This window comes from Coenobita brevimanus, chromosome 69 (assembly GCF_032717465.1).
Source record: "Coenobita brevimanus isolate Jiangsu-jjx chromosome 69, ASM3271746v2, whole genome shotgun sequence".
Classification (NCBI taxonomy): Eukaryota; Metazoa; Arthropoda; class Malacostraca; order Decapoda; family Coenobitidae; genus Coenobita; species Coenobita brevimanus.
Genome location: NC_137022.1, coordinates 7675883 through 7692484, shown reverse-complemented (window position 1 = coordinate 7692484; position 16602 = coordinate 7675883). Strand labels below are relative to the sequence as shown.

The window sequence follows — 16602 nt, the reverse complement described above, 5'->3', positions numbered from 1 at the left end:
TCAACCATACGTAAAACAGTTCACTTCTCCATCTTCCCCATCAGTGCTTACTCAGGATCGACTCTCTCTCTCTCTCTCCCTCTCTCCCTCTCTCTCTCTCTCTCTCTCTCTCTCTCTCTCTCTCTCTCTCTCTCTCTCTCTCTCTCTCTCTCTCTCTCTCTCTCTCTCTCTCTCTCTCTCTCTCTCTCTCTCTCACTCTCTCGATTTTCTCACATTTACTCTTCATTGTCTCCTATCACAAACTCTTCCATACTCACACACTCTCTGCTAACCGTTACCTTATGCAAACAACACCTGGTTAAATTCCAGTCTTCCACTCTGGTTTACATAGCTTTCCCACCTACCAAAACACTTACACCCTCCTCTCACACTTACACCCTCCTCTCACACTTACACCCTCCTCTCACACTTACACCCGCCACTCTCACCCCCAGATGCATGAACAGGCTGAATACCTGTGGAGATATTTAAGTGAACCTAATATGCCCTAGATGGACTTAGGTGGATATGAACTGACGAAATTGATCCCAGATTACCTTAAATGAACCTAAAATTGCTGAAGCGTACTTGATAAGAACTTGTATGAACCTAAAATTGCTGAAGTGAACGTGAGTAGAACCTTTCACATCAAGTGTGTCTCAGAGAGTCCCAAACCAACCTGCATGGGCGTAAACAGATATAACAGTACCTGACCTTACATGACCACACACACACGACCTGACATTAACCTGGCTCAGTATGAACTGATGTCAAGTGTGACTGCAGGGATCATTTGGGCTAAATTTCTGTGTAATTAGGTACTTATCACACACGAGTAACTGATTATTTTGATTGCTGTATATCTGGTGGTGATGCTGGCTGCTGGTGCCTGAGGCTGTCCTGACTAATTAAAAATTTTTTGTTGACGAATGTGACTTAAATCAGCACTTGGTAACACCTCTATGAACTTTCTAAGATTTACCATTGCTCTAAGCACTTAAGAAGATGGAGATGAAGGAAATGCAGTTGTCTTCCATAATGTGACAAACAAGATGGACAATATCACTACTGGAAAGTAATTATGGACCTAATCTGAAGCTTCTTATTAACACCTGACGTATTTTGTTCCCCAGGGTGGAAAATTAACCTTTAAAAATCCCTTTCCACTTTCATTTTGTGCTGGAATATTTGGTATGGTAAAAGGCCATGTCGGGAGGATGGGAACTAGGGACTAATGAGGAGAATGTGTGTGAGCGAGGTGGACGGGGGAAAAGGGAGGGGCGGCCGAGGATGAGATGGAGGGATGGAGTGGAGAGGTATATGAGAGTGGGGGGTGCAAGCTGGGGGGAGGGCAGCGAAATGGCGGAGGAAAGGGCGACCTGGAGGCGATTTGTTAGTGGCTACCCCTTACGGGATTAAGGAGTCTGACAAGAGCTACATAGAAAATAGAGGTATGCAAAATGGACATGATGTAAGAGAGAGAGAGAGAGAGAGAGAGAGAGAGAGAGAACCATCAACGATTTTGGGAAAGATAAAGGTGTGCAAAAACTTGGGAATTCAGAGATTGTCTTGGGCGAGTTAGTGTGAACAAGAAAGCGTAGTCACTACTGGCAACTGAAGGGCCAATAAGACAGTCATTCAGGTTTATCAAGTCCCAATTTTCCCCAGACATCGAGACGCAATCGTCAAATTTACCATCCAGGTCCTTATGTGGTCCCTATTTCAGCTCTAAGTAGGAATAGGACAGGATAAAATAGACCTTGCCCAAAGATCACAGAATTGGCCTGGGAATCAAACCTGGTGCATCACTTTCATGGTCCTAGTGTACTCCCAATTACATCACTTGCTCTGCAGATGAAACTTTTACAGATACGGTACAGCAAAAAGACCTATGAAGAGATAGTGTAGTAATAAAAGGCAAAGGTCAATCACCATGCTTAGCGGAGGCAGTGGTGGTGTCAGAGTCTTCAACCCGTGCCTCCAGTAAAAGGTCAAGGAAGTCCCCCCTCTTATCGCCGGCTTGGCGGGCCCTGATGATCTCCTCTGCTACACATCGGAAGAACCCTACCTCCTCTAAGTCCTCTTTCAGGCCCAAAGCATTGAACAGTCGTGGCCAGTTCCTCATCACGAGAAACCTCCATGCTAATAGTGACGTTGCAGCCAAAAAAGTTTCTGCTTTTTGGATGAAAAGAGGGTTTTCCTGTGTGAGAGAGTTACACTCGATGCCAAAGGCACAGGATGCGATACTGTCCATGTTGAACCGTCCAGCTTTGATCTTCACGTTAACAAACGGATTCTTTTCTGCATCTTTAAGGCAGGAAGATACAAATGTGTCAGGAATATCAAACACACGCGGGAACATCCATCGAATCTTCCCGGTGGAGAATGTTGGGGACAGGACAGCACATAAGTCTTTCCACTCATGATCCCTCTTACTTCCCAGCATGTCACTCATGTAGGTGTCGGGTTGGTTCGCACGAAAGGGCCCCCTGTTCACGAAGTGATCAAAGTCTTTTACGAATATGTTCTTGAGTATGTCCGGATCACACACCATCAGCATGGGACTGAAGCCATCATACAGGCTAAAGCAGGGACTGTTTCCGTAGGTGTGGTACAACTGAAATGAAGAAAAATAAAATAGTTTCAGCCCCCATAAAGTATGATGGTTACTTAAGCTCACAAAAGTATTTATATAACATACCATACACCAAACGCTTCCCAGGTATCAGAAAAAAAATCTTGATCAGTCTCTCTTGACATAAGCAACTGCGATTAGTAACTTCTTTTTTAGCTAAGACAATCCCCTGTAACTTATCACTTTTAAATACAGTTTCTTAACATAGGCATCATAAAGCATGCATTTTGTAATAGGATGATAGAACAGAGGACATGACAGAACTGAGGTGCCATCACTGAAAGCAGGCAGGATACAGAAGAGACATTAAGGAATGAGGTAACCATAAATCAGAGCTGGGCACAACCGCAATCACTTCTGCAATCCACGATATCCGAAGTAGCGGACCGCATGATTTCAGTTGTGGAACTGCGATTGCGGCAAACTCGTCCGAAACTTGCGGTATTGCATTGCGGAAATACTTCCGCTATAGCAATCCAGTGCACAACCTCCCACTTGGCGGTCGATGTTGGTTAGTACAGGCTACAGCATGACTCATGAATATCAAGCTTGAACAGGATTCCCGGCCAGCAGCGGTGGCGGGCTAGGCCTCACTGCATCAGTTAGCAGTAGGGATGGGCAATACCAGGAAAAATTATTTTATACGATACGATATGATATACTATAAGCCAGTGTGGCAGTAAATTTTATGGCATGCATAGCTAACTATGCACAATGGTTCTACAATTTGACAGATGATGATCTTATGGGCTAATGTAATGATCACAGAAAATACTTTTTTTTTTTTTTTTTTATAAATCTGACATGATGATCTTACGGGCAAATGTAATGGTGATCCCTGAAAATACTTTTATTTTTATTTTTTTAATCTGACAGGTGATGATCTTTTTTTTTTTAATGGTCATACTGAGTTATTATCTGAAAGAGTAAGCACATTTCTATTAATTATCTATTTAAGGTCCATGGATTCCATTCTGTTCCTGGTCAGATGATTTTCCCGTGTGGCACAAAGTCTATTTCTTTTCATTATAACATTATTTTTGTAATAAAGGCTATGATTATATTATTAGTACTGTGAGATTTTCATGGTATGCCCAAACTCTGATACAAAATAAATAGTGATGGATATACACCTGAGTATACGTCAGTACCTTACAAAATTACGGTACTGAAGAAGATAATTGTAATGGGTAAGTTTTCAGTAAATACACTAAAGTATTTGCGACAATTTTCATTTATATAAATGTCATAAGTAGATCATAAATACAATAATTCAGAAGATTACCAATCGATTTTCCCCCTGTTTGTGGGCTTTGTTTTGAAAATTGTGAAACGGGATTGCGGTTCTGGTACTGAGGTAACGGATCTGCACATTCAAAGTTTATTGCGGAATTGCAGTAGCAAAAGGTAAGGGTCAGAGGTTGCAGAATTTCAACTGCGCAGTTGAATTTTAGATTGCGGTGCCCAGCTCTGCCATAAATACATGTTATAAACCCTGTCTTTCACACTTTTCTCATCTTTAAAGAGATAGTCAGCTGGTAAATTTAAGGAGTTTGGTGATTCAGGTAGTTCTGTGAAAGACCAATATGTTGCTGGCAGGGGAACAGGTCAGCTCAACCAAACACTAAGTAATGGATTCAGTCCTCATTCTTACCCCACTTAAATCCTGTATTGCCAAAAACCGGATGAGTTTCTGAAAATTAAAGCTATAAAAGAACAAACAAACAAACAGAGATAAAAGAAAGAAAAAAGGAATATAGGCATTAATATGTCAAAACATAATATATAATAGTTACAGGCATATAATACTGTAGTTATAGACATTTATGTCATAGCACAATATGTAACACTAGCACACTATGTAATGTCTGATGTTCAGGAAGAGACATACACATCCCCTAGCCCAGAATGCAAGCACATAATGTACGACAGACACATACCATATGGTCAAGAATTTTATGATTTATCAAAGACGAGGAAACTGATGAAAACCAGTTAGTTCACGTGATGGAAATGTACCAGACATTACACACACACACACACACACACACACACACACACACACACACACACACACACACACACACACACACAGCCAGAAACAAGCCAGTCATATATCCCGGGAAATCTGAGGTGAGAGTCAGAGAGCCAGAGAGAACCAGAGAAGGCAGAAGGGGATTGGAGTGAGGAGAGAAGGAAGCTTAGGAGAGGGTAGAGTTGGAGGTTCACCGTCACACTGACAATACGTGGGTTACGTCACTCTTTCCATCACATACCTGCATCACAATAAAAACCTTTTAACCCCAGAGTGTTTGTACCTCACCTTCACTTACGATACAAGATAGATGGAGGGGCAAGGAAGAGAGAAACACCTAACTCAAGATAAAACCCACAACCAGCTATCCAATGCCAGAAGACTTTATATTGGTAGCAGCACACATTACTGGTGACAGAGGTGTCTTGCCAGTCTACAACCCTGTACAGTCCCAACTCCTTGCTATGATTATTATCTACACACACACACACACACACACACACACACACACACACACACACACACACACACACACACACACTTCAGCAGATTTAATTTGTGAACCTTTTATACTGCCATGTCTTTGGCTCTGTGTCTTAACCCGAGGCATCCCGACAACTTATGGATACTTTGCCATGTTTTGTCACGGTGACACCTGACAACTTATCCATACGTTTTGCAATTGCGAGGTCCGTCATTTGCACATTTTTCAAGTTTCATGGGTGATTTTTGATAAGCATATGTGGGAGACCTGCCTCTACCCAACGGTAGGTGGGGATAATGCCTGGCCCCACCTGACCCCCCCTCCCCCTCGCATGCCATTTTCTTGGCAACTCACCTGTTAGTCGTGATCTGGCAAGTATAGACATGTCGCACCACAGTCTCTCCAATGACGAAATTCAAGGCAAAAGTGATTCCTGAGGTGGAGGACAAAGGAAGAAAGAAGCCAGAGGAAGAAACAAGCAGAAGTGATGAGGAAGTAATGTCGTAAAGGAAGGTGCCATATGTTGATGTTTTTGGTGAGTGAACAACGCTTATATCGCCTATTTTATTGTGTGAAAACCAATATACTTCTGTACTACATACAAATTCGTACCAAAAAAAAATTTATGTATAATGAGTGGTTTGGAATAGTTGCCCCTCCCAAGAAAATGTCTTTTCTGGAGCCTGGCCTGAGAGATCACAGTACCAAGGTGGGGGTACTGTTACCTGTATTTGGTATTTCTAATCTCAGCTGAGCACTTTCTCTCTGAATTTTTGATGTTTCTCATAAAAATCATAGGTTTTAGCAGAAAAAAAAAAAACTTTTCGAAAATCTGCCGGGATTGGGAGGGGTTAGTGGTGAAAAATCTGCCGGGAAGCGGCGGTTAATATGGGGACACTCAAGCATTGTGTGCCAGTATATGATATTCAAGACAGAGTGGTTATTGATATGTGGTGGCAGCTATCACCCAAACACTTTATTTTTTTTATGCGAGGAAGAAGGAACCAAAGGCTATGAGCCCACAAAACAGTGTCTCATAAGAGAAAACAAAAACAATACAAAAGAGAACCAAATTCAAGATCTGTTCATTTCGAGATGCCTGAACACACTGCATTTGAAAGACTGGAGATCATAGGATGTAGGAAATACAGACAAAGGGAGACAGTTCCAAAGTTGACCTGTTGCATAAATGAAGTATTGGTAGTAACGGTTAACTCTTGCATTAGAGAGTTGGACAGAAAAGAGATGAGAATTTATTGCTAGATGGGTGCTTAGGACCCTTCGTAGAGGTGAAGGGATGGAAACAGACAGTTCAGAGGAGCAGTGACCATGGAAGTAGCAATATTATAAAGAGGCAACAGTGTGGCAAAGAGACAGAGGTTGAAGGGAGCCAGTAAGAGGAACAGAGTCAATGAGACAAAATACCTTTGATTCCACCGTATTAACCCACTGCATGCCGACTATTTTTAGCCCTGTTGGTCACCGCAGTGCCGGCCATTTTTCTATCTTGTTTTTTTTTTTTGCCAAAATGATTTATTTTGATGTGGAAACAACGAATTTCGTCATTAAAATGATCAACGAGGCTTGAAAATGAGTTTTATTGAGTCCTCCATACTCGTGTACAGGTATAGCTGCTCTCTCACACTCACCATGTACATGAGAGAGAGCCGTTTTCTGTGTAAGGTATACTCAAGTATTTATGCTGGGACGGTATAGCAATGTTCAGTACACTTTTCTGATTATTTATTACTTCAGCATCTATCACAATTTGCATTTCTTTCTCACTGTGAATACTTTATCTTATACTTACCTGAAGATAGGTACAACCTGACTTCATTACGTACAGTCCTAGCACTTACAAGAAGGTATTTACAACTTGACTTCACTATATAGTCCTTACACTTACAAGAAAATCTTTACAACTTACACCTACACGAAAATATTTACAAAATGCCTTCACTATGTACAGCACTGGGTGAGGCACACAGGCAGAGTGAGGCAGAGCGAGCGTGAGGGGGGGAGCGAGTGCGTGTATGGCCTTGACAGCCTGAGGGATGGTAGAGGAACAGTTACCTTACATGCCTGCCAATTTTTACCCGCGAATCTTGAAAAATGCGGTCACAGTGATGTTTTTTATTTTATTCCATTTTAAAATGGCACTGGCACTGGCTGCGGAATTATGTCAGACCGTTTTAAAACAGCACTGGCATGTGGTGGGTTAAGAAGAGCTGTATGTGGGGAGCCTCCCCACACATGAGAGTTGTACTCCCTTCAGGGGCGAATAAATCCCCTGTATAGAGTCAACAAGTGTGCAGGGGTAAGGAAGGTATGGAGTCGGCTTAGAACACCTAATCTCTTGGAAGCAGAATTTTCCAGAGATGTAGTATGATCTTTCCAAGATAAATCCAGAGTGAATGAAACCCCAAACATTTTCAAGGATGATGCTGAATTTAGCTGGATATTATTAAAGTTTAGTTGGTACTCCTGTGGAAGATTTTGTCTGGTTGATAGGTGTAAAAACTGAGTCATAGATGCATTAAAAACAACAAGATTATTTTTACCCCAGTCAGAGATACGAGCCAGGTCAGACATTAGGAGTGCCATAGCCTCATCCCTTGTTTGTTGAAGTAAGTGCTGGGACTGATGTTGCAGGAACTAAATGGAAAGGTGAAGAGTGTAATCATCAGCATACGAGTGGATAGGGTTAGATGTACACCTTAGAAGATCATTGATGAATAAAAGGAAGAGTTGGTGATAGGACAGAGCCCTGAGGACACCACTCTTAATAGATCTAGGAGAAGAATGACGGCCTTCTACAACAGCGGCTATAGAATGGCCAGAAAGGAAGCTGTAAATGAAGGCACAGATAGAAGGATAGAAACCGTAAGAGGGCAGTGTGGAAATTAAAGATTTGTTCTAGACTTGATCGAAAGCATGTGAGATGTCAAGTGCAATGGCACAGCTTTTGCCAAGGTCCCAAAAGGAGGACGACCAAGAGTTTGAAAGGTAGGTGAGAAGATTGTCAGTGGAGCATCCCTGAAAGAACCCATACTGATAGTCAGAACGATGGTTGTGATAAGAAAGGTGCTTTAATATTATTCTGTTAAGAATAGAGTAAAAAAACTTTTGAGACACAGGATGTTAAAACAATTGGACGATATTTAGAGGGTTGGAAATGGTCACCCTTCTTTAGAACTGGCTGAATTAGAGCAAACTTCCAGCAAGAAGGACAGGTACAAGTCGAAAGAGAAAGGCAAAAATGTTTGCCTAGACAGGGTGTAAGCACAGCAGGAGGGACCCCATCAGGCCCATATGCCTTGTTAGTACTGAGGCCAGTGATGGCAGAAAATACATCAGCTGATGAAATTTTAATGTCAGCCATGAGGAAGTCAGAGGGGGAAAGGGATGGAGGAACAGCACCAGAATCATGTAAGGTGGAACTGGAGGAGAAAGTCTGAGCAAAGAGATCTGCTTTATCAGTAGAAGAAATAGCTACTGAGCCATCAGAGTAGAAAAGAGGAGAGAAGGATGATGAAGTAAAGATGCTAGAAAGGTTTTTGGCAGGGTGCCAGAAGTGGGAAGAATTCTAGTTGGAGAGTTGAGAGCATTTAGTGCAGATGAAATTATTTTTAGCAGAGCGAAGAACAGACTTAGCTTGATTCCGGGCAGAAACATAAAAAATATGTGATTCAGGAGTGGGTTGGCACTGGTACCTTTTATAGGCCCTCTCCTTGTTGCGGACAGCATTATAACAAGCTCGATTAACCCGTCACATCCCAACCGATTTTGCACCTCCGATACCCCCCAGTCCCGAGCTATTTTGGAGTTTTTCTTTTTTGGCTAAAACCTCCGCTTTTGTTGAGAAACAAAGGAAAATCACAAAGAAAGTGCTTACCGGGGTCCATAAGTGGTCGGAACAGGTGAGGTCCCCCGCTCCAGGTATCGTATTCTGTCACTGACGTGTGAGGCGTTCACGTTTTCTATGGTAGGTAATTTTGGGAGAAACAACAAAGAACACTTCTACATTTATTTAATTTGAACTAATAAACAATAACAATATAACGGTTTTCAATTATATATATATATATATATATATATATATATATATATATATATATATATATATATATATATATATATATATGAAATAAAAGCATTGTTCCATCGCGCGAGCAGAAGCGAGTTTGGTCAGAGTGGTCACACGCTATGTGCTAAGTTTCTTGTTTCAGTAAACATATCATTTTTTCTACTTGTATAATACTGTTTCAATGCCATTTTACCATTTTTTTTTACTGTATCTAAATGTTTTCAGCTGTTTTCATTCACTACGATGACATGTAGCATAACTATAGCGCACATCTGCTTACTCAGGACACTCGCTATGACTCGTATCTCAACATACCATATTGTTTTATCATTTTCATAGTATTGTTTTCTTTACATTGAACCTTTCCTAAATCACTGTACATGTTTTCAATTATTTATATTCATTACTAGGGCATTTAGTGAAATGCTAGCACATATTCACGTAGCAAGCACACTCTCTACTACTCGTGTTTCAACTTCTACTTTATTCACTCCCAATATACTTCCCCACTTACGTTACACCTGTTTCCACCTTATACTACTATTTACATATTTACGGGCCTTATTTATTCCACTGAGCGTCAGAATATCGCACCAAAATACCCTCGCAATGAATGTTTCGACTTATATAATATTCATACACTTACATAATATTCATACACATACATAATTATTTTCCACTTACATTACACTCGTTTCCACTTTATACAAGTATTTAAATATTTACTGGCCTTGTTTATTCTACTGAGCGTCGGAATATCGCATCTATATACACTTGCTAGGAATATTTTGACTTACAATAAATTTATGCACTTACATAACTTTCCACTTACATTACACCCGTTTTCAATTTTCATACTAATATTTACATATTAACGGGCCTTATTTATTCCACTGAGCTTCAGAATAGCGCATCTACATACACTTGCTGGGAAGGTTTCTACTTAGAAAATATTTATCCCCTTACAGATTTTTCCACTTATAACAAACCCGTTTCCACTTCCATACTACTATTTACAGATCCACGGGCTTTACAATTACACTGAGCGTCTGTTTGTCGCATTTCTTTCTGAGTAAGAGCATCATAACGCATTCACACCATATCAGAAGTGCATCAAGGTGTAATACTGAAGCAAGGGTGAATGCAGAGACCCACATCACACTCAACACACTGGTAGCAGGTGTCTTTTCTCTGAGTGGTGGGTCTCACACGGGAATTGCTACACACTTGACACCTGCGTTGGGGCCTAGGTCTATTTGGCTGGGGAGGTATAGGAGTGGGGAAATGGCAGGAGGATATTCTCAGGGGAGTTTGGGTGGTAGGGGCAGTGCGTGTGCGGTGTTGGGGCCTCTCAATCGCATACCGGGCAAAAATCTCACGTGTAAGCTCCCTCACAAACCCTTCAAAGGTTGCCTGCACTCCTGTTGTCATGGCGTGCAGGTGGTGGCAATTCAGGGCAGTTATATCTAGCAGGTGAAAGAAGAGCTTCTTGTACCACTTATTCGTGGTCCTGGCACACTCGACAGTGGATATCATGGAGTCTGACTGGTCCACCAGGTGCATGTTGATGTTGTAATCAAGGACACACTCAGGTTTCCACATGTGGCGCCTCCTCTTGCTGTGGTAATCCACGGGCTCTGTACGGTGCATCAAGGGGCGGTGAACCGAGGACAAGAGGCTGACTTCTCTATTGTGGTTCCACACTGTTGCTAGTATATTGTTCGCCTGGAAGAAGACCACCTCATTTCTGTCAAGTTTCCACCCCACCATGACCATGTGATGCCGGTTCACCTTGACGGTACCACAGATTCCCGTGTCATGCCTGTGTAGATAACGAATGAGAAGAGGGCTAGTGTACCAGTTGTCCAGGTAAAGGACGTGACCAAGATGAAGGTAGTCTTCTATCACTGTCTTTATCACTGCTCCAGACAGTCGAATACTCCGATCTTCTATTATGTCTGTCTGTGCACTGGTGTACAAGACTATGTCTAGCACATAACCAGTCCTACAGTCACACATAACAAAGATCTTGAACCCAAAACGGTGCCTTTTGCTGGGTGTGTACTGCCGAAAGGAAATATTGCCTCTCCACAAAACGAGACTCTCGTCTATGACAAGGTCTCTGTAGGGATAAAATGAGGAACGGAATGTTTGCCTTAGGTGATCAAAAACAAACCTAATTCACCTCATCTTATCTGTCATTTGCATTTGCAGGATCATCAGCATCGTAAAAGTGGAGGCGACTTAGAATTTGGTGAAAGCGATTATGGCTCATGATTTGGCCAAATATTGGTGTCTGCATGATAGGGTAACTTGTCCAGTATGCTGGAATTCTGTTTTTTTGTACAATACCCATCAAAAGTATCAGGGGAAAAAATAAAAACATTTCTGCAAAGGAGATAGGGTAATCTCCCTAGACTGTAGCACCAGTCAAGCAGGGAAGTACTTCCGAGGTGGATGGAAAGGATGACATGGAGTGCTGGAGCTCCCATTTCATCAGCCCTCAGGACTAGTTCCTGACCATCCCCCTATGCTGAACTTTTTCAGTGTCTCAGTTACACAGAGAGTAGGCCAGCATGCTCTCCAACACAAATTTCTCTATCTACACCAAACTACATACACAGTACACACTACACTTCCTTTTCCAAAATTTAAAAAAAAATCATGGCATCTCATCACCCAGCCTCGGGGTCCCCAGGGGGGGGACCATAAATGCCCCCACCTTCCGCTCCTCTCCCGGTGACGACTCGAGGTGCCTGGAACCACTGTCTGTCTCACTTCTTCATTTCTGCAACATTCGTGGTCTTTCCTCTAACTTTCGCTATGTTGAGCACCACCTCTCCTCCTCTAAACCTCACCTTCTTTTTCTAACTGAGACTCAGCTGTCTGAGGCAACTGACAGCAAACCCTTTTCTGTATCCTCCTACTTTCTCTATACACTTTTCAAAGCCAAAGCTGGCTGTTGTGTACATATACGCAACGACTTATCTTGCTCTTGTGTTCATGAACTCGATTCTTCTGAATTCTCTACACTCTGGCTTCGGCTTTCCTGTCATTCTCTGACTAAATATATCCGTGCTGTTTACTTATCCCCTAATTCTACTAACTATCAAAAATTCTTCGACTATCTTACTTCTACGATGGAACACATTCTATCCATTTCTCCTTTCTCTGAAATCTCCATTCTAGGAGATTTCAATGTTCACCACCACCTTTGGTTCTCCTCTCCTTTCACTGATCCACCTGGTGAACAAGCCTACACCTTTTCTATCATTAATGACCTAGAGCAGCTTGTACAGCACCCTACCCGTATCCCAGACCGCCTTGGAGAGAGCTCCAACATACTCGACCTCTTCCTTACATTTAATCCTTCTGCTTACACTGTTGATCTTTTCTCTCTGTTGGACTCCTCTGATCACAACCTTATTACCTTGACCTGTCCTATCACTCCAGTACAGCCTGTGGACCCTCCAGGGAAACATCGCCTGTGGCATTTTGGAGCCGCAGATTGGGAGGCCCTCAGGCAGTACTTCTTCGATTTTCCCTGGAATGTTTATTGGTTCCATGGCCGGGAGCCATCTGAGTGTGCCTTGCGCATTACGGAGCGTATTCTCTCGGGCATGGAAGCATACATTCCTTTCTCATATCCTTTGACTAACTCAAGAAAGCCTTGGTTTAATCAAGCTTGCTCTAATGCTGTCCGCAACAAGGAGAGGGCCCACAAATAGCACCGGAGCCAACCCACCCCTGAATCACAACATCTTTACGTTTCTGCCCGGAATCGTGCTAAGTTTGTTCTTCGCTCTGCTAAAAATAATTTCATCCATACTAAATGCTCTCAACTCTCGAACTTGATTTCTTCCCCTTCCTTCTGGCACCTTGCCAAAAAACTTTCTAACAACTTTACCTCTTCATCCTTCCCTCCTCTTTTCTACTCTGAGGGTTCTGTAGCTATTTCTTCTACTAATAAAGCAGATCTCTTTGCACAGACTTTCTCCTCCAATTCCATCTTAGATGATTCCGGTGCTGTTCCTCCATCACTTCCCGCCTCTGACTTCCTCATGGCTGACATTAAAATTTCTTCAGCTGATGTATTTTCTGCCATCACTGGCCTCAATACTAACAAGGTATATGGGCCTGATGGGGTCCCTCCTGTTGTTCTAAAGAACTGTGCTTCTGTGCTAACACCCTGGCTAGGCAAACTCTTTCGCCTTTGTCTGTGAACTTGTACCTTTCCTTCTTGCTGGAAATTTTCTCTCATTTAGCCAGTCCCAAAGAAGGGTGACCATTCCAACCCTCCAACTATCGTCCAATTGCTTTCACGTCCTGTATTTCAAAAGTTTTCGAGACAGTTCACAATAGAAAAACTTTAAGGCATCTTTCCTATAACAATCTTCTTACTGATCGTCAGTACAAGTTCCGTCAGGGACGCTCCACTGGCGATCTTCTCACCTACCTTTCAGACTCCTGGTCATCCTCCTTTCGGGACTTTGGCGAAAGCTTTGCCATTACACTTGACATTTCAAAGGCTTTCGATCAAGTCTAGCATAAATCTTTAATTTCCTAGCTGCCCTCTTACGGTTTCTATCCTTCTATCTGTGCTTTCATCACTAGCTTCCTTTCTGGTCGTTCTATAACCGCTGTTGTAGATGGCCATTGTTCTTCTCCTAGATCTATCAACAGTGGTGTTCCTCAGGGTTCTGTCCTATCACCAACTCTCTTCCTTTTATTCATCAATGGCCTTCTAAGCTGTACATCTAACCCTATCCATTCATATGCTGATGACTCCACCCTTCACCTTTCCATTCGGTTCCCACAACGCCCATCTCAGCAGTTACTTCAACAAACAAGGGATGAGGCTATGGCACACCTAATGTCTGACTTGGCTCGTATCTCTGACTGGGGTAAAAATATTCTTGTTGTTTTTAATGCATCTGAGACTCAGTTCATACACCTATCAACCCATCAAAATCTTCCACAGGTATACCCACTAATGTTTAATAATATTCAGCTTAGTCCTGCATCATCCTTGAACATGCATGGGGTTTCATTTACTCGGGATTTATCTTGGAAAGATCATATTACATCTCTTGTAAAATCTGCTTCCAAGAGATTGGGTGTGCTAAGCTGACTCTGTTCTTTCTTTACCCCTGCACAATTGTTGACTCTATACAGGGGTTTTATCCGCCCCAGTGTGGAGTACAACTCTCATGTGTGGGGAGGCTCCCCACATACAGCTCTTCTCAATAGGGTGGAGTCAAAGGCTTTTCGTCTCATTAACTCTCCTCCTCTTACTGACTCCCTTCAACCTCTGTCTCTTCACCGCACTGTTGCATCTTTATCTCTTTTCTATCGCTACTTTAATGGTCACTGGTCCTCTGAACTGTCTGCATGCATTCCTCCACCTCTACGATAGGCGCGTAGCACCCATCTAGCAGCAAACTCTCATCCCTTTTCTGTCCAACTGTCAAATGCAAGAGTTAACCGTTACTCCCAGTCCTTCATTTACGCAATGGGGCAACTCTGGAACTGTCTCCCTCTGTCTGTATTTCCTGCTGCCACTGATCTCCAGTCTTTCAAACGCAGTGTGTCCAGGCATCTCGAAATGAATGGATCTTGAATTTGGCTGTCTCTTGTATTTTGTTTTTCTCTTGGAGGGAACTCTTATTGTGGGCTCATTGCCTTTGGTTCCTTCTTCCTTGCATAAAAAAAAAATCATATATGATGGAATTCCTGCTCCTTATGCCCAGTCTTTCACTCTCACGGCTCTGGCTGCTAGCGAAATGGATTGTTTGTTCCACTATTTGCTCCACAAAACCCTCACTGAAAAACAGGTGAAAAAAATCCAGCCTGGTGGAACTATGGTGAATTCCTGGAGCAGTGCAGCCAGCGCGCCCCTGCTCAGTGATGGGGTGAATGATGGGAGAAAAATCTCTCTCATCCTCCCAATTCCAAGTCACAAATCCCTCGCCCCCATCGTCCCCATTGTTGCCTTCGTCTGGGTGGGGAGGAGAATCTGGTGGGGGAGGTTGGGGAGGAGGAGTATGGAGGGCTTCCCCACTCACACTCCTCTTCCCTCGTCCTTTACCCTTTCCCTGTCCCTATCTCTATCCCTATCCCTTACCCTTACGGCTGTGGGGATGAAGTCTGGGAATATTGGGGAGCATAAGACGTGCTGGGGAGTGGTTCCTCCTCACCTCCTCCCTCCATCACAACACCATCACGCACCCTCACTGGCCCACGTGTCTGGGAATATTGGGGAGCATAAGACATGCTGGGGAGTGATTCCTCCCCACCTTCCCCCTCAATCACAACACCACGTGATTCATCATGCACCCTCACTGCCCCTCTGATATGCCCCTCCACCTCACACCACCACAGGAGAGCGATGACTCACTCCCGCCACTCTCACTTTCTATACTAGCCCCTGCACTTTCCATTTCACTCCCCACTCCCTCCATGCCACTTCCGCAATCCCCAAACAAAACACTAGGCCAATACCTGCATGTACGACGTGCTGTGCACTCAGGGCCACAATGGGTGATTATCTTGTGGCCGTACCACAAGGCAGCATGTCCCATGGCTCCGTCCTCGTCCTCGAAATCGGGCTCCACATCACTTACGGGCTGTCGAGAGGTTGTTGCTCATTGTTTTTTTGCAGGCTAGCCCTCTCTAGCAGCACAATAAGTCATGTAGTGCCGCTTCCTGGGGGACAGGACCTCCTCATTGTTGCTGCTGGTTTCCTTCTCCTCTGGTTGGACATAATTGTTGTCCACCACCTCATCATCCAGTGGCGAAACACTGTCGCCTGTGAAGGCGTTCAGGGCGGTTTGGATTTCCTCCTCTGAGAGACCTCTATGCCCCATGTCTGACAAGGGCCACTGCTAACAGGTGAGTGAGTGAGGTAAGGGTGAGCAGGGGTCATGCAGGGTCGCCGAGCGTCCCCGCCAGGTGGCAGGTAGAGAAAGGTCAAGTGACCCTAGGTACCAAAAGTCAAGCACGAGATTTGAAAATTGTGTAAATTATGCACCTTCCAATTGCACGACATACCAGCACGTCGACGGGACTGGCTATTACATAATGTTGCAAAGTAGTCATACGTCGACGGGACGCCTCGGGTTAAACCAAGGCTTTCTTGCATTACTCAAAGGATACGAGAAAGAAATGTATGCTTCCATGCCCGAGAGAATAACCTCTGTAATGCACAAGGCACACTCAGATGGCTCCCGGCCATGGAAGCAATAATCATTCCAGGGAAAATCAAAGAAGTGCTGCCTGAGGGCCTCTCAATCTGCAGCTCCAAAGTGCCACAGTCGCCATTTCTGTGGAGGGTCCACAGGCTGTACCGGAGCAATAGGACAGGTTAACCCCTAGGGCACGCA

At 43.5% G+C, this 16602-nt stretch overlaps 2 protein-coding genes across 2 annotated transcripts in view; both read right to left on the bottom strand.

The window, feature by feature from the left end:
• Positions 1-1794, bottom strand: part of LOC145406120 (cytochrome P450 9e2-like) — a 6378-nt gene extending 4584 nt beyond the window's left edge. Inside the window, exons 1-2 of the mRNA XM_080277319.1 lie at positions 1777-1794; positions 395-455 (exon numbers count right to left, since the gene is read on the bottom strand). Of these exons, the coding sequence (XP_080133445.1) occupies positions 395-455; positions 1777-1794 (79 nt within the window). The remainder of the gene's footprint in view (positions 1-394; positions 456-1776) is intronic.
• Positions 1795-1903: 109 nt separating this feature from the next.
• Positions 1904-16086, bottom strand: LOC145406118 (putative cytochrome P450 6a18). The gene is made up of 2 exons (XM_080277318.1): positions 15940-16086; positions 1904-2596 (listed from the first exon to the last, which is right to left on the bottom strand). The coding sequence occupies exons 1-2, from the start codon at positions 16084-16086 to the stop codon at positions 1904-1906; spliced, it is 840 nt and encodes a 279-aa protein (XP_080133444.1).
• Between the last annotated feature and the right edge of the window lie 516 nt (positions 16087-16602).

Excerpts from the sequence above, each read along its gene's own strand:
- LOC145406118 (XM_080277318.1), bottom strand. The coding sequence starts at position 16,086 with ATGGGGCATAGAGGTCTCTCAGAGGAGGAAATCCAAACCGCCCTGAAC. Across the intron at positions 2,597-15,939 it reads CCAGCAGCAACAATGAGGAG|TTGTACCACACCTACGGAAA; the intron begins GTCCTGTCCCCC and ends TCTTCATTTCAG.